Source organism: Plecotus auritus (genome assembly GCF_963455305.1).
Source record: "Plecotus auritus genome assembly, chromosome: 9".
Lineage (NCBI taxonomy): Eukaryota > Metazoa > Chordata > Mammalia > Chiroptera > Vespertilionidae > Plecotus > Plecotus auritus.
Genome location: NC_137783.1, coordinates 1,202,662 through 1,227,152, shown reverse-complemented (window position 1 = coordinate 1,227,152; position 24,491 = coordinate 1,202,662). Strand labels below are relative to the sequence as shown.

Below are 24,491 nucleotides of genomic sequence, written 5' to 3'. Positions count from 1 at the left end.
TGAACATGTCACAGGGCATAGGCCCAATTCCCAGTCAGGGCCAGGAGGAGCTCCCCCATGCCCACTGCGTGCCAGGCCTAGAGGTGCCTGCGAAGCGCTTTCGCTGGGTGCCACCTCCAGGGCCTCCAGGCACGGTCGAGGAGAGCACGCTCAGGTGAGGGTGGCTGATGACACGCGGGCCACAGCTGCTGTGCTCACACCGGTCGCCCCCGATGCTGAACAGTTTCAGACAATGGTCAAGTGCTCGAGAGAGAAGAGTTCGAAAACGCACGGATCTGATTTACCCAACGCATCGCTTTACTGAAGAGGAACACACGCTGCTGCTGGGCGCTCACAGGTTTGCGGGGAAACTGGAGGAATCAGGCCCCGCCCTTGCCCTGATCAGTTCCTCTGCGGATCTCCAGTGGCCCCAGCACCTGGAGACGCCCAGCCTGCTCCCCCGTGGCCACCGCAGGGCCCGCACCCCTCCGGCTCCGGCCCCGCCCGGCACAGCCCTGGGAGCAGCGAGAGGAGGGGTCGCCGGCTTTGCACACGGCGACCTCGCACTGCAGGTAGACCACCTCGTAGCCGGGGAGGAAGCTGAAGGCGTTGAACTTGAACTGGGCCGTGTTCCTCTGGTGAGAGGGGAGGCTGAGGTAGGTGTCATCTGAGACGCACCTGGTGGGGAGGGCCGGCAGCAGGAGGGTTAACGGATAGCGCAGGTGAGTCACTCCGGCTCCCGCAATCAGGCTGGGACCCCGAACTCGGCATTCAAATGGAGTTCTTCCCACCACCCTTCTTTGTTCTATGAAAAAATGTTTACAGCCTGGCCGGTGTGGCTCAGTGGTTGAGCATCGACCGATGATCCAGGAGGTCCCGGTTCAATTCCCGGTCAGGGCACAGGCCCGGGTTATAGGCTCCATCCCCAGCAGGGGGCGTGCAGGAGGCAGCTGACCCATGATTCTCTCTCATCATGGATGTTTCTCTCTCTCCCTCTCCTTTCCTCTTTGAAATCAATAAAAACATATTTTAAAAAAGGGTCTATCATTTCAAAACATCGTGAGCTCGTGCTGCCAGTCATTACCCAGGGGGTTGTTTTTGACCCGAAGGCCCCCTCCCCAGGAGCCGTGAGAATGCAGCCGTCCACCCCAGAGGCCCCTCTCCTTACCCTTGCCGGATCAAATAGTACTTGACGGTTGCAAAATCACCGGGGTCTGGAGAAGCCACACAGGTGTCCACGGAGAGCCTCAGGCTGGGGTCGGGGCTGCGGAGTGTCGCCTGCAGGAACACCTCCTCCCTCTGGCCAGCGTCCTCCGGCCCTGCGCTCCCCACGGGCGGGGCCACGGGCAGCTGGAGGAAGGCTGTGGACACCTCGTAGGCGGCGCCCCGCCCCGGGCCGTCAGCCCCAGGAACACGTCCGACTGTCGACGGCCCGTCCACGGAGCAGGTGAACTTCAGCTGGGGCACCCGGTGCCGCACGGTGACGCGGCCGGGGGCGCCCCACGGCCGGCCGCTGACGGAGTTGGAGTAGCTGAGGGAGCCGCGGCTTTCCTGGGAGGGCGGGGGAGAGGGAGGAGGCCCAGCCTGGGCATCTCGCTCGGGACACGCCACGTGACGTGGGTGAGAAAAATGGCTGGGGTTATACACGCTGTGTCTTTGGCCTTGTCTCCTTCACGTCAGTGACAGTGTTTTGTGACATAAGCAGGTGGTTAAGGACAATGAAGTAAACATATGCATTTCATTGTACACACATGTCCAAGGTAGTTACTGTCTAGAATGGAAAATAGAGCCAGCTACTGGGTTAGAAACACAGCAGACAGGCAGACAGACAGACAGACAGGCAGACAGGCCCCAGGCCTCCCCCAGCCCAGCACCATGGCTTGCCTGTGGCAGGCGTGCACTAATCTGTACGTATAAAACCCTAAGTGACTGTTAGACCGAACGACCAGATGACCGGCTGGTCGCTATGACGCGCACTGACCACCAGGGGGCAGATGCTCAACGCAGGAGCTGTCCCCTGGTGGTCAGTGCACCCCCACAGCCAACCTCCCACGGTCCCTCCCCTTGGCCGGCCGGCCCCGATTGGCCCTGATTGGGACTGGGTGAGACAGTGATCGCCAGCCAGGCCGAGGGACTCCACCGTGCACGAATTCGTGCACCCAGCCTCTAGCACTGAATAAAGAAGCATGTTGTAAAAAATACTTTGGCTTTGGAGCTAAAGGAATAGCTCCCATCCATCCATCCATCCATCCACTCCCCCATCCACCCACCCCCCATCCACCCCCCCATCCATCCATCCACCCAACCCCCCATCCATCCACCCACCCCCCATCCACCCCCCCATCCATCCATCCACCCCCATCCACCCCTCCATCCATCCATCAATCCATCCACTCCCCCATCCACCCACCCCCCCATCCACCCCCCATCCTCCCAACCCCCCATCCATCCATCCACCCCCATCCACCCCTCCATCCATCCATCAATCCACACCCCCATCCATCCACCCCCTCATCCATCCACCCCATCCATCCATCCATCCATCTACCCTCATCCACCCCATCCATCCACCCACCCCCCATCCATCCATCCACCCCCTTCCATCCATCACTCTACCCCCCCATCCATCCACCCCCCCATCCATCCATCACCCATCCACCCACCCCCCCATCCACCCCCCATTCACCCCTCCATCCACCCACCCACCCCCACCCACACACACTCCCCCATTCACCTACCCCCCACCCACCCCCACCCACACACACTCCCCCATTCACCTACCCCCACCCACACACACACCCCCATCCACCCACCCACCCCCACCCACACACACTCCCCCATCCACCCACCCACCCCCACCCACCCACACTTCCCCATTCACCCACCTATCCATTTATCCACCCACCCATCCATCCATCCATCCATCCACCCCCATCCATCCACCCACCCCCTATCCACCCCCCCATCCATCCATCACCCACCCATCCACCCCCCATTCATCCACCCATCCATCCATCCACCCACCCCCACCCTCATCCATCCACCCCCCCATCCATCCATCCACCCCTCCATCCATCCATCCACCCACCCACCCATCCACCCACCCACTCATTCACCCATCCACCCCCCCATTTACCCCCCATCCACCCCCACCCCCAGCCACCCCCCCATCCACCCCCCCATCCATCCACCCATCCACCCATCCATCCATCCACCACCCATTCATCCACCCACCCACCCACCCACCAGCATTCAGCACCTGTTACTGTCTGTTCCAAGTGCAGTCTGGACCCCCAGTCCCCATGGGAAGGGAAGTCTCAGACAAGTGAGGGAGCCATTCCAGGTCTCACCGAACTGGGGAATAAAGTCACAGCCCGTGCCTTCCCTCTGTCCCCACCAGGCGTGTAATAGGCGCTGACTTTTCCCAGCCTCTCCTGGGCCTCCAGCAGAGGCACCGCGGCCGCCGGGCCGTGTCTCACCTGTCGGACGGTGCCGCAGTGGCCGTAGGGGATGCTGAAGATGAGGAAGCGCCCCGCGACTTGGGGGCGACACAGCTCATCGTTCAGGTGGACGTCCCAGGAGGAGTAGCCCAGCCTCCGGAGGTAGCCGCGGTCCACGGTGACCCGGAAGAGGTGAGGCAAGCAGGACAGCTGGGCTGCGGGGGAGAGGCGGGAGGAGCTCACACAGGGCACCCCGTCCCCTGGGGAGGGGCGGGAGGAGCTCACACAGGGCACCCCGTCTCCTGGGTGTCGAGGCCAGGGCTGTGGACAAAGTACCCACAGTGCCCTGGGCTGGCTCAGCTCTCATCACCCCCCCACTTTTGACTTGACTTTCACGGACTTTATCCATCTCCCCCCTTTCCAAAAGTCACCCCATGGGGAACCCAGCCCACAGCTCGCGCCCAGTGGGCGGGAGGCAGGGCCTCTGCAAGGAGCTAGGGGACAGCTCTCCACGTGACGCACGCGAGCCTCTGTGGGCTGCAGAGAGCGCCCCCGAGGGTAGGCAGGTGCCAAGGGGCTTCCTCCCCGGCCTCTGACGCCCAGGAAGTGGGGGGACATGCGAGGCCTCAGTGAGACCCAGAGGCGCCCCCCCCCCCGCCGCAGCCTCGGACCCTGGAGAGAGGGGCGTTACCATGGTCCCTGGGCGCAGCGGGGCGGGCTCCACCTGGAGGGAGAAGGAGGGGAGGCAGGTCAGCTGCGCAGAAACTCAGAGACGGAGATGGCGAGCCGCTAGGGCAGGTCCAAGGGCATGGGCGCTCAGGGGCGATGCCCAGGAAGGGAAGCGAGGGGAGGGTGCCCGCTCGCGTGGAGCGCTGTCGAGGACACGTGCCGGCGACACGAGGGTTTGTTGGAGCAAGAGCATAGCAAACGCGGGGCTTTGCCGCCGAGAAACAGTCACGTCTGAACGCTGGGCGTCCCTCCCCACCCGTGGCCCTTCCACCCGTGGAGACGCAGGCCGGGCAGCAGGAAGTGGGGGCCGGTGCCCGGGGCCAGGGCCGCGCAGGAGTGTGGCCAGCCTCCCCCCACCTCCTGGGACACCCTCGGCCCCAGACCCCGGTCCTGATGAGACGGCACCCCCTTGGGGTAAATCCCAGAGTGGAAAGGGAGGGTCGTTCACAGCGGCGGCGGGGGGTGGCTGGCGGGGAGGGGGGTGCTGGGGCCGCGAGAGACACACGAAACAGGTGAGGAAGGGTCTGAAGATGGAGCCCACGGCCCGGGCCGCCCAGACCAGGGCTCCGGCAGGGGCCACGCTGGCCCCCAGGGGACTCCGATCGCTGGTTTATGGGGGCCCCCGTTTCTACGCAAAACCAGAGCAGCGCCTGCGCCAAGGTGAAGGCAACGGCGGCGCTTTCTCTACCTCGTTTACCTGGAAAACACCGGGAATGGAACCGACACGGCGAACTCGGGCTTGTTCACCGGACCTTGGAACCCCATAACCCGAGAGCCACGCGGGTGAGTCTCGGGGAACACCGGGGTGCCGCTCCACAGAGGGGGGTCAGGGCCCAGGACGGTGTTGGGAGGAAACAGTATTTCGGGAAAGAAACAGGATGACGAGGACTCGAGGGGAACTCAGACATCCCGGGGCCTGGCTTCTGAGGGCGGGGCCTGGCTTCTGAGGGCGGGGCCTGGCTTCTGAGGGCGGGGCCTGGCTTCTGAGGGCGGGGCCTGGCTTCTGAGGGCGGGGCTTGGCTTCTGAGGGCGGGGCTTGGCTCCTGAGGGCGGGGCCTGGCTTCTGGGGGCGGGCCTGGCTTCTGAGGGCGGGGCCTGGCCCCTGAGGGCGGGGCCTGGCTTCTGAGGGCGGGGCCTGGCTCCCGAGGGCAGGGCCTGGCTCCCAAGGGCGGGGCCTGGCTTCTTTGGGCGGGGCCTGGCTTCTGAGGGGGGGCCATGGCACCAAAGGGCAGTCAGGACTGCGCCCTGGACCACCTTGAGGTCAGGAGAGGCACTTGCATAAACTGTCCTCTGCCCCCAGCCGGTCAGTCCTTAATCATTTATTATGGCGTCACTTCCTCCTTCTCCCCATGATCTCTTAGCTCTGTGGTCGGCAAACCGCAGCTCGCGAGCCACATGCGGCTCTTTGGCCCCTTGAGTGTGGCTCTTCCACAAAATACCACGGCCTGGGCGAGTCTATGTTGAAGAAGTGGCTTAGAAGAAGTTTAAGTTTAAAACATGTGGCTCTCCAAAGAAATGTCCATTGTTCTGTTGATGTTTGGCTCTGTGACTGATGAGTTTGCCGACCACTGGCCTAGGTCTATTTCAGAACAAACCTTGCTCTGCATTGCACTTGGACAGAAGTGGTTAATGAACCCCAAGGCCTCCGGCAGGGGGGCTCAGGGGTGAGGTCCACCTGTGAACCAGGAGGTCACGGTTCCATTCCCGGTCAGGGCACAGACCCGGGTTGTGGGCTCCATCCCCAGTGGGGGACGTGCAGGAGGCAGCCGATCCGTGATTCCCTCTCATCATGGATCCCCCTCCCCTTCCCTCTCCCCCTCCCCCTCTGAAATGAATAACTATATTTTTAAAGACCCCTAAGCTGTAGGAGGAAGGCATTTTTACCAACTGCGCTCTCCCGATCCTAGAATCTGGCGCTCAGCCAGCCTGCCAGCCCCTGGGCGGTGAGTCCTGAGGTTAGGGGCCTTGGAGAGGGAAGAAGGGGCAGAGCCTGGGAAGGCCCGGGCCGGGAGGAGGGAGGGGGCGGGGAGGGTGGAGGGTGGAGGGGTGGCGGCCCCGCGGTACCTGCGCAGACCACGCCCGCGTCCTCGCGGTGCCGGCAGTCGTGCCGGGCCCAGCCGGCGTGCGCGCAGCTCCCCAGCGCGTTCTCGGCGCCCGCGCAGCGCACCTCGTCCAGCAGGATGGGCCCCGCGCCGGGGCCGAAGCGGGCGCGTCCCGGGGCGCTGAGCGCGCGGCCGCAGCCCAGGAGGCGGCACACGACGCGGGCGTTGCGGAGGCTCCAGCCGTCGTCGCACACGGTGCCCCACGCGCCCTGGTGCCAGACCTCCACGCGGCCCTCGCAGCGGCTGCGCCCGCCCGCCAGGCGCAGGGGCCGATCTGGGGGCGAGGGGGCCAGTCAGCAGCGGGCAGGGCGCCGGGGCCCTTGCCGGTTTCAGTGGGAACAAGTCACCCTGGTGCATTCCGAGCCGGTAATGGGGTTTCTCTCCCGCCCCCCCCCCCCCCGCCCGCAACCCCCCCCGCCCGCACCCCCCCCCCCGTGGCTCTCCCACAAAAGGCAAACCCTTAATGAACGGGACCCTCCCGCTCTGGCCACCACGGCAGCCTGCTTCCCGGGAACCGCAGCTCTTTACGCAAAAGCCCCGGCCCAAAGGAAGCCAACAGGGGCTCCCTGCACCCTAACTCCCCGGTGGGCCCCCCACCCCGGGAGCCGGGAGCAGTGCGGAACCCCGGGTCCACCTGAGGCCCCGAGTCCGCGTCTCACGTTACCAAGTGCCCGGCCCCCCACGGGCATGGAGCCTCGCTGGGTGGGTCACCGCTCAGCCTCCTCCAGGCCCACGCCTGCCGGGTCCATGGTCCATGCGAGTCCGTCCCCCCAGCTGCCTCTGTTCACAGCTATAACCCTGGTGGGGCGCCGCCTGGAACCTGCCCGGGCCCTCTGCTCCGCCCCGGGAAAGGGGGGTGTTGGCTCCGCTGGGAGCTTGCTGGGCTGGGGTTCTCAGAAGCGCCCCCCCCCACCAGCCCCTGGAGGCGCAGGGAGCAGAGGGGCCCGCGTACCTGCTGGAGAGGACTCTTCGCCTGAGGTGGGGGTTGTCTCTGCAAACAAAGAACCAAACTCAAATGCCCGCAGTTGGCAGAACCGGGGAGCGACGGGCAGAAGCGGTCCCCGCCGGTTCTCCAGGCACCAGAGCCTAGTGCGTGTTGGGGTGGCGGGCAGGTCACGCACCGCCCGCCAAGGTGGGTGTGGGCCCAGCCCTCCCGCCGCCCTGGCACAGCTGCTTAAGGCGGCCAAGACGTCCCTGGTCAGGCCCCAGCCTGTGTCTGGATGAGCAGAGAGAGCAAGAGGCTGCGTGGCCATGGGAAGGGTGCGTGGCCGTGGGAAGGGTGCGTGGCCGTGGGAAGGATTTGTGGCCGTGGGGAAGGGTGCGTGGCCGTGGGAAAGGGTGTGTGGCCGTGGGAAGGATTTGTGGCCGTGGGGAAGGGTGCGTGGCCGTGGGAAGGGTGCGTGGCCGTGGGAAGGATTTGTGGCCGTGGGGAAGGGTGCGTGGCCGTGGGAAAGGGTGCGTGGCCGTGGGAAGGATTTGTGGCCGTGGGGAAGGGTGCGTGGCCGTGGGGAAGGGTGCGTGGCCGTGGGAAGGGTGCGTGGCCGTGGGAAGGATTTGTGGCCGTGGGGAAGGGTGCGTGGCCGTGGGAAAGGGTGCGTGGCCGTGGGAAGGATTTGTGGCCGTGGGGAAGGGTGCGTGGCCGTGGGGAAGGGTGCGTGGCCGTGGGAAGGGTGTGTGGCCGTGGGAAGGACTTGTGGCCGTGGGGAAGGGTGGGTGGCCGTGGGGAAGGGTGGGTGGCCGTGGGGAAGGCTGTGTGGCCGTGGGGAAGGGTGGGTGGCCGTGGGGAAGGGTGGGTGGCCGTGGGGAAGGGTGGGTGGCCGTGGGAAGGGTGCGTGGCCGTGGGGAAGGGTGGGTGGCCGTGGGGAAGGGTGGGTGGCCGTGGGGAAGGGCGGGTGGCCGTGGGAAGGGCGCGTGGCCGTGGGGAGGGCGCGTGGCCGTGGGGAAGGGCGCGTGGCCGTGGGGAAGGGCGCGTGGCCGTGGGGAAGGGCGCGTGGCCGTGGGGAAGGGCGCGTGGCCGTGGGAAGGGTGTGTGGCCGTGGGAAGGACTTGTGGCCGTGGGGAAGGGTGGGTGGCCGTGGGGAAGGGTGGGTGGCCGTGGGGAAGGCTGTGTGGCCGTGGGAAGGGTGGGTGGCCGTGGGGAAGGGTGGGTGGCCGTGGGGAAGGGTGGGTGGCCGTGGGAAGGGTGCGTGGCCGTGGGGAAGGGTGGGTGGCCGTGGGGAAGGGTGGGTGGCCGTGGGGAAGGGCGGGTGGCCGTGGGAAGGGCGGGTGGCCGTGGGGAAGGGCGCGTGGCCGTGGGGAAGGGCGCGTGGCCGTGGGGAAGGGCGCGTGGCCGTGGGGAAGGGCGCGTGGCCGTGGGGAAGGGTGCGTGGCCGTGGGAAGGGTGCGTGGCCGTGGGGAAGGGTGCGTCGCCGTGGGAAGGGTGCTGGGCCTCCGGCTACAGTGGGGTATACTGCGGGCAAATTCTTGGTACAGTGTGGGCCACGCGGACGGACGCTCAGCTATGGCTGCCAGTCGGCTCTGCCACGGGGAGGTCCCGGCACAGGAACCACGACCCCTGTAGGGACCCCCGGCTGGGAGAGAGCCGCCCCGAGTTCCTGCCGCGCTGCCAGATAATCCAGTTCCCCCCCGTACGTCCCCCAAAGCCGCTGGGGCTCAGAGGAAGCGGAGCCTTTCGTAGTTCAGCTCCAGGCCCAGATGAGCCACAAAACCAGCCACGGCGACGTCAGGACCAGCTGCAAGGAATACTGACCCCTGCCCCGGTGCCGCCCATCAATCAGGGGGACCCGGACCCCGAGAGGCCACACCTGGAAGGCTGCGGAACGTTCTATTGAGATCTTCCCCTGGGGCCTCCCTACCATCCCCCCTTTAATCCCTCAGGACCAGGACCCAGTGCCCTCCCTCCCGGAACACGTCCATGCCTCTCCCCTCCCCTTCCCCCTCCCCCCAGGCACCTTACCCACAGCTTCCTCGTCCCCCAAACGCCAAGGGCCCCTCCTTTGCCTCCGTAACTTGTTTGCTAAGCCCATTTCTCATCGGAATCCCTTCCACCTCCGTGATTTACCCAACACATGTTCTCTCTAAAAACACTTGGTGCGTATACCCATTTGTCAGACAGAAAGAGGGAGGGTGGGTCATGTTTAACTTAAGAAAGTGACATCAGGACACCTTACCGGAGGGGGCATCGACGTCCGCGGGGGGAGAAGGGGCATCTGTGTGGACAAAGGGAGGAGAGACATACACGTGAGGGAAAGGACACTCCTTGTCCTTTCCACTGACGGTGACTTTGTGGTCAAAATAGTCACTAATGCCGGCCCGTGTGGCTCAGGGGTTGAGCGTTGGCCTATGAACCAGGAGGTCATGGTTCGATTCCCGGTCAGGGCACAGGCCCGGGTTGTGGGCTCCATCCCCAGTAGGGGGCGTGCAGGAGGCAGCCAATCCGTGGTGCTCTCTCACCATTGATGTTTCTCTCCCTCTCCCTTCCTCTCTGACATCAATCAGAGGATATGTTTTTAAAAAATGGTCCCTCCGCCGAAACCGGTTTGGCTCAGTGGATAGAGCGTCGGCCTGCGGACTGAAAGGTCCCAGGTTCGATTCCGGTCAAGGGCATGTACCTTGGTTGCGGGCACATCCCCAGTGGGAGGTGTGCAGGAGGCAGCTGATCGATGTTTCTCTCTCATCGATGTTTCTGACTATCTCTCTCCCTTCCTCTCTGTAAAAAATCAATAAAATATATTTTTAAAAAATGGGCCCCCAGCAGACCGTTTTCTAACTAGAACATGACGAGCAGGAAGCTGGTCTCATGGATTTGAACGTCGCGATGAGCGAGCCTTTACCAGGTGGGGAGGTCCCGTCTGTGGGGCTGGCGGAGGCATCTGCAGAAAGAGGATGGGGAAGTCACACTCCTGAGCCGGGGACGCGAGCTCTGTCTGTACCGAGTCCGTGTTGGGGGCGCGCCCAGGGACAGCCCCGGCTGAGAGCTGGGGCGCCATGGAGAGGCCCCGAAGGGTAGACAGGGTGTTACCTGGTGGGGAGGTCGGGGCCGTGGACGTGGCAGCTGGAAGTGAACAGAAACGACACGATGGCAATGAGACAGCTGTCCAGGCCCAGCTTTCCTGCTTCCCTGACAGGGTCCACACAGGCCCCCTCCCCCCCTCCCCCCCCACTGCCTCCTGGCCACCCTCCACCCTCGGGTCTCCATTCCTCTTGCCCACCCTTGACCTCTCCTTTGAAGGTCGAGGGCAACACCATTGCTCCAAGTCTCTCCACCGGGTGTGGACAAGCTAACCAGGATTCTGTAGACCTCGGAGCAGGAGGTCACAGTTCACCAGGATTCTGTAGACCTCGGAGCAGGAGGTCACAGATCACCAGGATTCTGTAGACCTCGGAGCAGGAGGTCACAGTTCACCAGGATTCTGTAGACCTCGGAGCAGGAGGTCACAGATCACCAGGATTCTGTAGACCTCAGAGCAGGAGGTCACAGTTCACCAGGATTCTGTAGACCTCGGAGCAGGAGGTCACAGTTCACCAGGATTCTGTAGACCTCGGAGCAGGAGGTCACAGTTCACCAGGATTCTGTAGACCTCGGAGCAGGAGGTCACAGTTCACCAGGATTCTGTAGACCTCAGAGCAGGAGGTCACAGTTCACCAGGATTCTGTAGACCTCGGAGCAGGAGGTCACAGTTCGATTCCTGGTCCGGGCTCATGCTGGGCTGTGGGTTTGATCCCCAGTAGGGGGCGTGCAGGAGGCAGCTGGTCCAGGATTCTCTCTCATCATTAATCTCTCTCTCTCTCTCTCTCTCTCTCTCTCTCTCTCCCTCCCTCTCTCATCATTAATCTCTCTCTCTCTCTCTCTCTCTCTCTCTCTCTCTCTCTCTCTCGCCCTTCCTCTCTGAAATCAATAAAAATGTTTTTTTTTTAAAAAAAAGCAAGAAAGAAAATAAAATTACCAGGCGGGGTGGTTATTCCTGAGGCTGATGCTGAAAGTGTCAAACAACAGAAACGAAAATAAGATAAAATCCAAACAAAAATCCCACCCACCAACAGGAAATGTAGAAGACACTTCTTTATTTAAAACCTATATTCCTCAGAGACACTACAATTAGAGAAAGGTGACTTCCGAATGCGAAATGAACAATACGAAAGGGTTCGTGGATGAGACTGAAATGGAGATAAGGGTGCACAGGCCCGGGTTGCAGCTCGATCCCCAGTGTGGGGCGTGCAGGAGGCAGCCGATACGTGATTCTCTCTCATCATTGACGTTTCTCTCTCTCTCTCTCTCCCTCTTCTTCTCTGAAATCAATAATAAAAAAAAAAGGCCGAAACCAGTGTGGCTCAGTGGATAGAGCATCAGCCTGCGGACTGGGGGGTCCCGGGTTCGATTCCGGTCAAGGGCACGTACCTTGGTTGCGGGCCCATCCCCAGTGGGAGGTGTGCAGGAGGCAGCTGATCGATGTTTCTCTCTCACTGATGTTTCTAACTCTCTATCCCTCTCCCTTCCTCTCTGTAAAAAAGCAATAAAATATATTAAAAAAATAAAAATAAAAGATATTTAAACAAAAAAAGCCCTCAGGGACCATAAAGTGTGATAGAAACATCCTCGCCCTTGTCTTCCTCTCACCCATCGGAACCTCACCTCCACCGGCCCTCGAGGCGGGGGTGCAGGTGGGGGGTGGGGGCTGGGGGGTGGGAGGCGGCCCGGGGCGGCCGAGGGACCTGGGAGGGGGAGGGGAGCCGCAGATATCAGCTGCACACATTGCTTAGCAACAACAGGTGAGAACCAGGCTGTCCCGGGTCCATCCAGCTTTTCTGAGCGGTTGCATAACTGCTTCCAGGTGCAAGGAGCCCCGGGAGGCCGCAGAGGGCTCTCTCTCCGCGGAAAAGCTCCACGAGGAGGCGAGGGGCTCACACCCAGAAAAGCTGCTCCCAGAGGGGCGCAGCGCCCCGGTCCCCAAGTTTGTTTTTTAAATATATTGTTACTGATTTCAGAGAGGAAGGGAGAAGGAGAGAGCGAGACATCAACGATGAGAGAGAGTCATGGATCGGCTGCCTCCTGCACCCCCCACACTGGGGATCGAGCCTGCAACCGAGCCTGTGTCCTGACCGGGAATCGAACCCCGACCTCCTGGTTCACAGGTCGATGCTCAACCCCGGAGCCACGGGGCCGGGCCCATGTAGGCGTGTGCTCCTGGGATCTGGGCCCGGGGACCAGGCGGTGACCCTGGGCCCGCTTGAACTCCTGCGACCAGGCCCTGGGTTGCTAAGTCTGAGGGTTCCCGGGACGCGGGCTGGCCGTGCTGACACTGGAAGGTTCTAGGCGAGGGGCACGCCCTCACTGCCGGAGGGCCGCGGTCTGGGGGCCGCCCTACCTGCGCAGACGGCCCCGGCGTCCTCCTGGTGCCCGCAGTTGTGCACCGACAGGCCGAGGTGGTGGCACCGCCCCAGGCTGGTCTCGCTGCCCGTGCACCACACGTCGTCCAGGAAGATGGGGCCGGAGCCGGCGCCAAACAGCCCGCTCCCCGGGGCCGCCAGGGCCGCCCCGCAGCCCAGCTGCCGGCACACCACCCGGGCGGCGGGCAGGTCCCAGCCGTCGTCGCACACGGTCCCCCAGGCGCCGCCGTGCCGGATCTCCACGCGGCCCTCACACCGGCTCCGCCCGGCCGCCAGCCTCACCTCGGGCAGATCTGCGGACAGCGCTTCGGTCAGCGGTTCCTGTCCGGCCAGCACGTGGCCCCGGGAGTGACACGCCGGGGACCCCCGAGGCCTGACTCTCCTGTGTCTGAGATTTGGCACCAACGACCACCTCCCCCTCACGGGCGGCTCCTCCCGGGGCCCAGCCACGCGCTGGCTCTGCAGCAGGCACGTGTCCCTGGAACCACTGCTCCGTCCGCGTTGGGTGTCACTTCTTAGGCTGTTTCTTTAAAAATTCAGAACGAGCCCTGGCCTGTGTGGCTCAGTGGATAGAGCGTCGGCCTGCGGACTGAAGGGTCCCGGGTTCGATTCCGGTCAAGGGCACGTACCTTGGTTGCGGGCACATCCCCAGTGGGGGGTGTGCAGGAGGCAGCTGGTCGATGTTTCTCTCTCATCGATGTTTCTAACTCTCTATCCCTGTCCCTTCCTCTCTGTAAAATATCAATAAAATATATTTAAAAAAAACACAAAAATAAATAAATAAAAATTCAGAACGATGCGGCCGAATGCCCGGGTTTCCGGCTTTGCGTGTCTGAGCCAGGGCTCTTTAAGAATATGATGCAGCCGAAACCGGTGCGGCTCAGTGGATAGAGCGTCGGCCTGCAGACTGAAGGGTCCCAGGTTCGATTCCGGTCAAGGGCATGTACCTTGGTTGCGGGCACATCCCCAGTGGGAGGTGTGCAGGAGGCAGCTGATCGATGTTTCTCTCTCATCGATGTTTCTAACTCTCTATCCCTCTCCCTTCCTCTCTGTAAAAAAAAATCAATAAAATATATTTTTTTTAAAAAGAACATGATGCAATTCTTAGAACAAAATCAGCTTCACTTCCCTGGCACTTAGACGTCACAAGGCGTTTTCTGGAGGAGGATGGGGGAGTTGGGGTGGGAACAGCAAGCAGCGGGAGAGGGCGCGCGGCTCCGGTCGAAGGTAAGGAAGGGGCCCGGTGACCCGACCCCTGAACCCAGAGCAGGGGGTTCTCAGATCCCGAGCCGCAGAGGTCGGGGCTGGGCCCGTGGGTCCCCGTGGAGAAGGGCCCGTATCTGGCCTGTGATGCCACGAGGGCGGGCGGACGTGAGTCTCCCCGGCGAGGAGAGACCTCGCCGTCACCGGCTTGCCCCTGACGGGCACACGTCTATGTCACGCAGCACCGGCCATGGCAGTCGTGTTGGCTACAGATGCCGGGACCCGGGACGTGGCCTCAGAAGCACCGGCACAGAACGTAGTGAAGCAACAGGTACCTAGTGGGTGGAAAGCACGCGGCTGGTCCCCAGGAGCCGGAGAAACTGCGCGGAGAAAAGGCAAACACGCATCAGCACGCTCCAGACTAACAGGCGTGTGAGCTTGCCCTTAGATTTATTTTTCACTGATGTCAGGGAGGAAGGGAGACGGAGAGACGGAAACACCCAGGATGAGACAGAATCACGGATCGGCTGCCTCCGGCACGCCCCCCACTGGGGATGGAGCCCGCCACCCGGGCCTGGGCCCTGACCGGGGATCGAACCCTGACCCCCTGGTTCATGGGTCAACGCTCCACCCCTGAGCCACGCGGGCCGGGCCCACCTCCTTAATCACATGCAGGAAGATTCCATGATTTTCTGGTGACTTTTAAAAAAGTGTTAATGGTGGTAAAATACACCTCAGGCTTTCACAGAAATGCGGGAGGTTTCCTGGGCCGAGACGCTACCGAGGGCGGCGAGCTCACCTGTCGCCGTGGGCACCTCTGTCGGCTCCGGAGAGGGCGCTAAGGACGAGAGGAGAGGGAGAAGCAAGTCACACCCGAGGTGCCGGTCAGCGTGCGCGGCCCCGTGAGTCACCTACAGTTTCTGAGTTTCAATGGAGTCCCTCCCCAAGTCCCTTCTCTGTGGGGACTTCCCTCCATCACCCGAACGGTGTGTCCACGGCCGAGTGACACAAGCTCAAGAAAATCAAAGCAGGTGGTGGACAGATATTCCTAAAAAACAGATACACGTCAGCCCCCAGCTCGTTGTTCAGTGGTTAGAGCATCGGCCTGCAGCCTGAAGGGTCACGGGTTCGAACCCTGGGCCTTGTCCGGGCGCATGCAGAAGGCAACCAATCCATGTCTCTCTCACATCGATGTTTCTCTCTCCGTGTCTCTCCCCATCCCTCCTGCTCTCTCTAAAAAAATCAATGGGAAAATATTCCTAGGTGAGGATTCACAACACCACCACCGAAAACAGATCACTTGCCGGGGTCCTCAAACTACGGCCCGCAGGCCACAGGTGGCCCGCCGAGGACATTTATCTGGCCCTCCGGGGGCTGCCGCCTGTCCTGCTTAGCAGCCCACTCGTCCCGGGCCCGCAGTGCGCATAGGAATTTGTTCATAGTTGTTTTTTTAAACTATAGTCCGGCCCTCCCACGGTCTGAGGGACAGTGAACTGGCCCCCTGTTTACAAAGTTTGAGGACCCCTGCTTTAGAGTGTGGGAGGCGGCGTGGGGTGTGGGAGGCGGTGGCCATGGGTGGGGGTTGTGCAGGGACACCTGTGCGGCTGGGGCTGGGGAAACAGGGGCCGAGGGACCGTCCAGGCGGAAGGCCGTGTCGCACTGGCCGCAGAGCGGGCTCACCTGCGCAGGTGACGCCGGCGTCCTCGTGGTGGCCGCAGTTGTGGGAGAGCCAGCCGCGGTGCAGGCAGCGGCCCAGCCCGCCTTCCGTCCCCTCGCACTCCACGTCGTCCAGGGCGATGGGGCCCCGGCCCGGGCCGAAGTGCGCGCCCCCGGGGGCCGCCAGGGCCCGGCCGCAGCCCAGCTGCCGGCACACCACCTGGGCGTCGCGCAGGTCCCAGCCGTCGTCGCACACGGTGCCCCAGCTGCCGCGGAGGCGCAGCTCCACGCGGCCCTCGCACGGGTGGCCGCCGCCGGTCAGCCTGAGGGCCGCCTCTGGGAACGGACACGGTCACTGCGGGCGCAGCCCCGGCCCCGGCCCCGGCCCCGGCCCCGGCCTCCGGAGGCTGGCCTTTCCTCTGAGCCTCGGCCTCCTGGGCCCCTCGCTCATGTGGGCGGGGCCGCCGCGAGGTGCTCAGGGGCCCAGGCTCAGGTCGGTGTGATATATATATATTTTTAAATATATTTTATTGATATTTTACAGAGAGGAAGGGAGAGGGACAGAGAGCTAGAAACACCGATGAGAGAGAAACATCGATCAGCTGCCTCCTGCACACCTCCCACTGGGGATGTGCCCGCAACCAAGGTACATGCCTTTGACTGGAATCGAACCCGGGACCCTTCAGTCCGCAGGCCGACGCTCTATCCACTGAGCCAAACCGGTTTCGGCCGGTGTGATATTTTTAAAAATAAATGTTTTTTAAAATTGATTTTTTAAAGAATTGATTCTTATAGAGAGAGGACGGGAGAGAGATAGAGAGAAAGAAACATCAATGACAAAGCCATCATGGATCGGCTGCCTCCTGCACGCCCCCGACTAGGGATCGAACCCTGACCTCCTGGTTCATAGGTCAGCGCTTAACCCAGCCGTGGGCAAACGACGGCCCGCGGGCCGGATCCGGCTGTTCCATCCGGTTCTCTTGCTCTCCCCTCCGCTCCTTTACTTTGAATTTATACTAGTTCACACAAACACTCCATCCATGCTTTTGTCCCGGCCCTCCGGTCCAGTTTAAGAACCCATTGTGGCCCTCGAGTCAAAAAGTTTGCCCACCCCTGGCTTAACCCCTGAGCCACAGGGGCCAGGCTCAGGGTGATTTTTCAAAGCCTTTTCTGCAGCTGCATTGCCGACGGACAGGCCCACGGGGGCCAGGCCGTGTGACGTGGGACCCACCGAGGACCGAGCACGGCTGTCCCTGCCGGTCCGGCCCGTCCTTGGGCGGGAGCCACCCCCGGGGCAGGAGCCCCCTCGAGTCGGGATGGGCCAGGCCCCGTGCCAGCAGCAGGCGCTCCCTCTCGGCGCCGACGCCTCTGATACCAGGACACCGGGGAGGTCACCCCTCAGGCTGGGGTCCCACCACTTTCTGCGGCCGATTCTGGGGGTGAGCTAAGGAGCACGGGAACCCCTTTCCCATCCCAGTCCCCGGGCGCGGAATCGGGTCCCCCCTCGCCCCTGGGACCCTGCGGAGCGGGCCGCGGGCCCGAAGGACCCACCAGAGTCGGCCTCCTGCAGGAGGGACGTGTAGGTGGCAGAGAAGCCGGCCCCGGTGCCCACGGCGTCGCTGTGCAGGACCACGGCCAGGCGGCGGGAGGAGGAGGTGAAGGTGGCGGCCGAGCCGGAGCAGAGCCTGCCCAGCGAGAAGTCCGCGCTCGGCGGGCCGTCGAAGACCTCGAGGAAGTCGAACGGGCAGCCGTCCACGTCCTCTGGCCTGTGAAGCAAGGGCGCCCTTCAGCCTCGGCCTGGGGCTCGCCCACAGGGGGCGCTGCCAGTGGCTCAGGGAAGGTTCCAGAAACGCTGTCTGAACCCACATCTCTTCACAGGGCAGGGCAAGTCAAGTCCCCGTCGATGTGGGCAGTATGTCTCTCTCTGTTCTGAAAATGCTTTAATTTTGTTTTGTTTTGTTTTGTGAATCCTCACCCGAGGATATTGTCCCGTGGATTTTTAGAGAGAGGAAGGGAGGGGTGGGAGAGAGAAACATTGATGTGAGAGAGACACATCGATGGGTTGCCTCCCACACACACCTCCAAATGTGGCCTGGGATGGAGCCTGCAATCAAGGCCCATGCCCTTGACTGGGAATCGAACCCAGGACCCTTCAGTCCATGGGCCGAGCCTCTATCTACTAAGCCAACCAGCCAGGGCAAACATGTTTTAATTTTTAACATTTTCTTTCCGTTGTATTTTCTGAATGTATGTTGCAAGTGCAAAGAATGTAATCTAGTATTTTTTTAAAATATATTTTATTGATTTTTTACAGAGAGGAAGGGAGAGGGATAGAGTTAGAAACATCAATGAGAGAGAAACATCAATCAGCTGCCTCCTGCACGCCCCCTACTGGGGATGTGCCCGCAACCAAGGTACATGCCCTTGACCGGAATCGAACCCGGGACCCTGCAGTCCGCAGGCCGACGCTCTATCCACTGAGCCAAACCGGTCAGGGCTAGTCTTTTTTAAAAAATATTTTTTTATTGGTTTCAGAGAGGAAGGGAGAGGGAGAGAGAGAGAAACATTCATGATGAGAGAGAATCACGAATCGGCTGCCTCCTGCACGCCCCACACTGGGGATCGAGCCCACAACCCGGGCCTGTGCCCCTGACCGGGAATCGAACCCTGACCTCCTGGATCACAGATCAACGCTCAACCCCTGAGGCCCGCCAGCCCGGCTGCATGTCCAAGTTTTGACCACAATCACCAAATGGGCCTCCAAGGCTCCCCTCGCCCTTTGAGAATTACATATGGAAGCTGTTGTTTGTGGGGGGAAGGCTGGGAGGGGGGCGTGGGCCCGCACACCCCACTAAAGGACAGGTTGCGTTTACTCACTCCACCACGTCCAATGTCAGTTTGACACGAGCCCCAGCGTCCACTTGTATGTCCCAGACACACACCAGGTTTGGGGGGTACGCGTTGGGGTACCAAGGGCTGGAGAAGGAGCCGGAAGCGTTGGTGAGCAATCCGCCACAGGGGAAATTTTCATCTGCAAGAGACAGTGAAGAAAGCCCATCGGGGGGCTGGCCCCGGCCGGTGTGTTTGCAGGCGTCCTCAAACTACGGCCCGCGGGCCACAGGCGGCCCGCCGAGGACACGGATCCCGCCCGCCGGGGGCCGCTGCCTGTCCTGCTGAGCAGCCGACGCGTCCCGGGCCCGCAGTGCGCCTAGGAATTTGTTCATAGTTTTTTTTTTTTTAAACTATAGTCCGGCCCTCCAACGGTCTGAGGGACAGGGAAGGGGCCCCCTGTTTAAAAAGTTTGAGGACCCCTGGTTTAGGGGGTGTAGAGGGCCGGAGTGAGGGCAGGAGTCAGAGCTTGGTCCAGGGCTGATGTGGCCGGGAGCCCAGACGGTGGCTTGGAGGCCCCTCTGCGTTCCCGGGGCTGGTCTTTGTCCGGCAAGACACTCGGCGCCCCGCTGGGCCCTCCCAGGAGAAAGGGCGTGACTCCCTAAAGGGGCTCCAGGCCCCACGCACACCGGGGCTCAGCCTGTGTTTTTCGTTGTTGTTGTTGTTAATCCTCACCCGAGGATATTTTCCCCTTGATTTCCAGAGAGATTGGAAGGGACGGGGAGAAACACACAGAGAGAAACATCGATGTGAGAGAGACACGTCGATGGGTTGCCTCCGCACGTGGCCCTGGGGGCCGGGGATGGAGCCTCAGCCCATGTGTGTGCTCTGGCCAGGAATCAAACCCAGGACCCCCCCAGGCCACAGGCCGACGCTCTATCCACTGAGCCACACCAGCCAGGGCTATATATATATTTTAAAATAAATAAATAGCCGATAGAGTGTCGGCCTGCAGACTGAAGGGTCCCAGGTCCGATTCTGGTCAAGGGCATGTACCTTGGTTGCGGGCACATCCCCAGTGGGAGGTGTGCAGGAGGCAGCTGATCGATGTTTCTCTCTCATTGATGTTTCTAACTCTCTATCCCTCTCCCTTCTTCTCTGTAAAAAAAGATAAATAAATAAAAAATAAAATAAAATAAATAAATAGTAAAGAAAGAAAGCGGAGGTACCTGTAGGGGGGCTGTCAGCCGTCGAGTCTGAAAATACACAGAGAAAAACGGTACCATGAGCGAGGACTCGGCTCCAGAACATTCCCTCACAACACGCAGAAATAGCGACCCTCGGCTGTGCCTTCTCGGTGCCGAGTGGACGGAGAGGACCCTGGCTCTTTAAGAGTCCGGACCGTCACACCCACGGGCAGCGGGGGAAGCCGGGGGCAGCGCGTGGAGGGCTGGCCCGGGTTTCTGTTCCCGCTCCGCAGCGTCCAGAGCAGGACCGTCACGCGCGGGCACGCGGCCCCCCACAGCTGACACCCACGCAGGACCCCACTGGCCCGGAACTGCGTTCCCGTGAACCTGCCTCTCTCCCTCCCCTCGTGGCTCCCACCCCACACTCTTGTCACCGCTGACGAGCGCGTTGCTCTTGTTAATGAGCAACAGAGAGAATTAAAGTCGCTCAGCCCCGATTTCAGGATCAAGGAGCCGCCGGAATTCACGCAGGTCGGGGGCCTGGGGCGGGTTGCGATGCACGGAGGGCGGGTACCTGTGGGTCCTGCTGTGGGGTTGCCATCGACACCTGTGCAAAGACAGAAGGGAGACGGGCGGATGCATTAAGGCAGGCACATGGCCCTGGCCGGTGCGGCTCAGTGGGCAGAGCGTCGGCCTGCGGACAGAAGGGTCCCGGGTTCGATTCCGGTCAAGGGCAGGTACCTCGGGTGCAGGCTCCTCCCTGGCTCTGGTTGGGGTGTGTGCAGGAGGCAGCTGATGGATGGGTCTCTCTCACATCGATGTTTCTCTCTGTCTCTCCCTCTCCCTTCCGCTCTCTAAAAACCGATGGATGGGTCTCTCTCACATCGATGTTTCTCTCTGTCTCTCCCTCTCCATTCCGCTCTCTAAAAAGCGATGGAAAAATATCCTTGAGTGAGGATTAAGCAAAATAAATAGAAACAGAGTAAAGGACTCTAAAATAACTAACATGCCGAAACCGGTGTGGCTCAGTGGATAGAGCGTCGGCCTGCGGACTGAAGGGTCCCGGGTTCGATTCCAGTCAGGGGCATGTACCTTGGTTGCAGACACATCCCCAGTGGGAGGTGTGCAGGAGGCAGCTGATCGATGTTTCTAGCTCTCTTTCCCTCTCCCTTCCTCTCTGTAAAATATCAATAAAATATATTTTTTTTAAAAAAATAAAAAAATAAAAAAACTAACAGGAGTTATGGCATCTACAAGTCATAAACCAGGACTATTCCAGCGAGTCAGGCCCCTGCCCAGGCCCCCGGGTTCATAGGTCACTGCTCAACCACTGAGCACGCGGCCCGGCTAGCGTCCCTTTAAAATTCTCAGAAGCATCCCGATCGGAGGAAACATCACACGGCCCCCTGCGGGACCCCCCCCCCCGCCCCGAGGGCTCTGATGTGCCCCTGTCCCGCTGGGACCCGCCCTGGCGTCTGTGTGGAATCTGGTGTGGCTGCAGCAGGACCTGCCCCTGCCCCCAGCTCCGGGGAGGGCGAGGCTGTGTGTGCAGCCCGGGGGCCCCCTGTGCTCACACGGCCAAGGCAGAGCAGGGACTCCGCTTTCTCATCCGTGTTTTGGGAGGAAAAGACGTGAGCAGCAGGGCAGGGCAGGGTCAGGGGGCGGGGGCGGGGGCCGCTGGGGTCACACGGATGCCACTCAGCTGTCGGCACTGAGGGTGGGCCCCGCAGGCCAGATCTGGGGAGCGGCCCTTCCCTCGGCGGGAGAGGACGCCCCGGGAGCGTGCCCCTGAGGTCCCTGCCGGGACACCTACCGCCCTCGCTCTCCTCGTCGCTCTGGTCCGGCCGCACGGCGCGGTACAGGGCGGAGAACCCCGCGCTGGTGATGGCCGCGTCGCTCCTGAACACGAGGGTCAGGACGTTGGAGGAGGAGAGGAAGGTGAGGGCCGCCCCGGCACAGAACCTGCCCATGGACAGCGAGGCCCTCTGCCAGCCGTCGAACACCTCGATGAAGTCGGGGCACCCGAAGGCGTCCTCCAACCTGGGGGGGGGGGCAACGCGGAGTTAGCCCCCGGAGCCCGCAGAAGTGTCTCAAGTAAAGTCGGGATTGGCTTTGCATCCAGCCGGAAACTGCCATCCTCCCGGCCACCTCCTTCCAGCCCCCCACTGGGGGACATCACCCCTAAAAATCGCTGGAACCTGCGCTCCTGCCCTTCCCATGGGGACCCCAGGACAGTCAGCCTCTCGTCATGTCCCGCTCGCTCTACTTCAGCCCCCCGCCCCCCGCCCCCCACTCTCTGGCTCCCAGTCTCTCAGCACCTCCCTCTCTGCCTCCCGGAGGGCCCCGGGCTCCCCGCAAACAGGGAGACAGGGTCGCTCTAACCGCCTGGAGGTGGGGGGAGCAGAGCTCTTACCGCAGCCTCCTGACGGTCAGCAACACGAGGAACCCCTCAGCCACGCGGATCTCCCAGACGCACCGCACGTCCGCGGGGTCGCTGGCGGGGTACCAGGGGCTGGAGAAGGAGCCCACGGGGCCTGACAGGACCCCCCCGCAGGAGCTGCTTCCTCCTGTGAAGGCAGACGGGAGCCCACGGTGGCTTTCCCAGGCGTGCGAGCCAGAACTCCTCCAGGCTCAACAGCGAACCGCAAAATGGGAACGGATGGAGCCGGTACAGACAGAGCTGGGCTTGTACCCGGGAGGAACCCCCAGTTCCTCCCTCGTGGCAGCCGGACACAGGCGCCCTCTGTGGGTGCATGACCACAGGGACCCCGTCCTTTGCAGGGGATACTTGCGCTGAAAGGGACTTAGTAACCTGGTGGCGTAGAAGCTTGAGGAAACACAGCGGCAAAAAACAAAGCCAGAGGCAATCAGGAGAGCTCAGCACCCTCCCATCCGCTCAGCACCCTCCCAGCCACTCAGCACCCTCCCAGCGCTCAGCACCCTCCCAGCCGCTCAGCACCCTCCCAGCCGCTCAGCACCCTCCCAGCGCTCAGCACCCTCCCAGCCGCTCAGCACCCTCCCAGCCGCTCAGCACCCTCCCAGCGCTCAGCACCCTCCCAGCGCTCAGCACCCTCCCATCCGCTCAGCACCCTCCCAGCGCTCAGCACCCTCCCAGCCGCTCAGCATTCTCTCGGCTCTCAGCACCCTCCCAGCCGCTCAGCACCCTCCCAGCCGCTCAGCACCCTCCCAGTGCTCAGCACCCTCCCAGCGCTCAGCACCCTCCCATCCGCTCAGCACCCTCCCAGCGCTCAGCACCCTCCCAGCCGCTCAGCATTCTCTCGGCTCTCAGCACCCTCCCAGCCGCTCAGCACCCTCCCAGCCGCTCAGCACCCTCCCAGCCGCTCAGCACCCTCCCAGCGCTCAGCACCCTCCCAGCCGCTCAGCATTCTCTCGGCTCTCAGCACCCTCCCAGCCGCTCAGCACCCTCCCAGCCGCTCAGCACCCTCCCAGCACTCAGCACCCTCCCAGCGCTCAGCACCCTCCCAGCACTCAGCACCCTCCCAGCACTCAGCACCCTCCCAGCTCTCAGCACCCTCCCAGCACTCAGCATCCTCCCATCCACTCAGCATCCTCCCATCCGCTCAGCACCCTCCCAGCACTCAGCACCCTCCCAGCGCTCAGCATCCTCCCAGCCGCTCAGCACCCTCCCAGCACTCAGCACCCTCCCATCCGCTCAGCACCTTCCCAGCCGCTCAGCACCCTCCCAGCGCTCAGCACCCTCCCATCCGCTCAGCACCTTCCCATCCGCTCAGCATCCTCCCAGCCGCTCAGCACCCTCCCATCCGCTCAGCACCCTCCCAGCGCTCAGCATCCTCCCAGCGCTCAGCACCCTCCCAGCGCTCAGCACCCTCCCAGCCGCTCAGCACCCTCCCATCCGCTCAGCACCCTCCCAGCGCTCAGCACCCTCCCAGCGCTCAGCACCCTCCCAGCGCTCAGCACCCTCCCAGCGCTCAGCACCCTCCCATCCGCTCAGCACCCTCCCAGCGCTCAGCACCCTCCCAGCGCTCAGCACCCTCCCAGCGCTCAGCACCCTCCCATCCGCTCAGCACCCTCCCAGCGCTCAGCACCCTCCCAGCGCTCAGCACCCTCCCATCCGCTCAGCACCCTCCCAGCGCTCAGCACCCTCCCAGCTCTCAGCATCCTCCCAGCCGCTCAGCATCCTCCCAGCGCTCAGCACCCTCCCAGCGCTCAGCACCCTCCCATCCGCTCAGCACCCTCCCAGCGCTCAGCACCCTCCCAGCTCTCAGCATCCTCCCAGCCGCTCAGCACCCTCCCAGCCGCTCAGCACCCTCCCAGCGCTCAGCACCCTCCCAGCGCTCAGCACCCTCCCATCCGCTCAGCACCCTCCCAGCGCTCAGCACCCTCCCAGCGCTCAGCACCCTCCCATCCGCTCAGCACCCTCCCAGCCGCTCAGCACCCTCCCAGCCGCTCAGCATCCTCCCAGCGCTCAGCACCCTCCCAGCGCTCAGCACCCTCCCAGCCGCTCAGCATCCTCCCAGCCGCTCAGCACCCTCCCAGCCGCTCAGCACCCTCCCATCCGCTCAGCACCCTCCCATCCGCTCAGCACCCTCCCAGCCGCTCAGCACCCTCCCAGCACTCAGCACCCTCCCAGCACTCAGCACCCTCCCAGCCGCTCAGCACCCTCCCAGCGCTCAGCACCCTCCCAGCGCTCAGCACCCTCCCAGCACTCAGCACCCTCCCAGCCGCTCAGCACCCTCCCAGCACTCAGCACCCTCCCAGCACTCAGCACCCTCCCAGCACTCAGCACCCTCCCAGCCGCTCAGCATCCTCCCAGCCGCTCAGCACCCTCCCAGCCGCTCAGCACCCTCCCATCCGCTCAGCACCCTCCCAGCACTCAGCACCCTCCCAGCACTCAGCACCCTCCCAGCCGCTCAGCACCCTCCCAGCGCTCAGCACCCTCCCAGCGCTCAGCACCCTCCCAGCGCTCAGCACCCTCCCAGCGCTCAGCACCCTCCCAG

General features: G+C 62.7%; 1 protein-coding gene across 1 annotated transcript in view; it reads right to left on the bottom strand.

The window, feature by feature from the left end:
• Positions 1 to 359: 359 nt before the first annotated feature.
• The window catches only part of LOC308257778 (scavenger receptor cysteine-rich domain-containing protein DMBT1-like), a gene marked incomplete at both ends in the record, with an annotated part of 61,008 nt that continues 36,876 nt past the window's right edge, over positions 360 to 24,491 (bottom strand). The window contains 16 exons of the mRNA XM_080687851.1: positions 360 to 657; positions 1,148 to 1,530; positions 3,459 to 3,634; positions 4,111 to 4,143; positions 6,213 to 6,524; positions 9,421 to 9,459; positions 10,021 to 10,122; positions 10,272 to 10,304; positions 12,616 to 12,930; positions 15,521 to 15,832; positions 17,048 to 17,262; positions 18,374 to 18,527; positions 19,555 to 19,581; positions 20,087 to 20,119; positions 21,326 to 21,552; positions 21,926 to 22,079. Coding sequence (XP_080543977.1) covers positions 360 to 657; positions 1,148 to 1,530; positions 3,459 to 3,634; positions 4,111 to 4,143; positions 6,213 to 6,524; positions 9,421 to 9,459; positions 10,021 to 10,122; positions 10,272 to 10,304; positions 12,616 to 12,930; positions 15,521 to 15,832; positions 17,048 to 17,262; positions 18,374 to 18,527; positions 19,555 to 19,581; positions 20,087 to 20,119; positions 21,326 to 21,552; positions 21,926 to 22,079 — 2,813 coding nt within the window. The remainder of the gene's footprint in view (positions 658 to 1,147; positions 1,531 to 3,458; positions 3,635 to 4,110; positions 4,144 to 6,212; positions 6,525 to 9,420; positions 9,460 to 10,020; positions 10,123 to 10,271; positions 10,305 to 12,615; positions 12,931 to 15,520; positions 15,833 to 17,047; positions 17,263 to 18,373; positions 18,528 to 19,554; positions 19,582 to 20,086; positions 20,120 to 21,325; positions 21,553 to 21,925; positions 22,080 to 24,491) is intronic.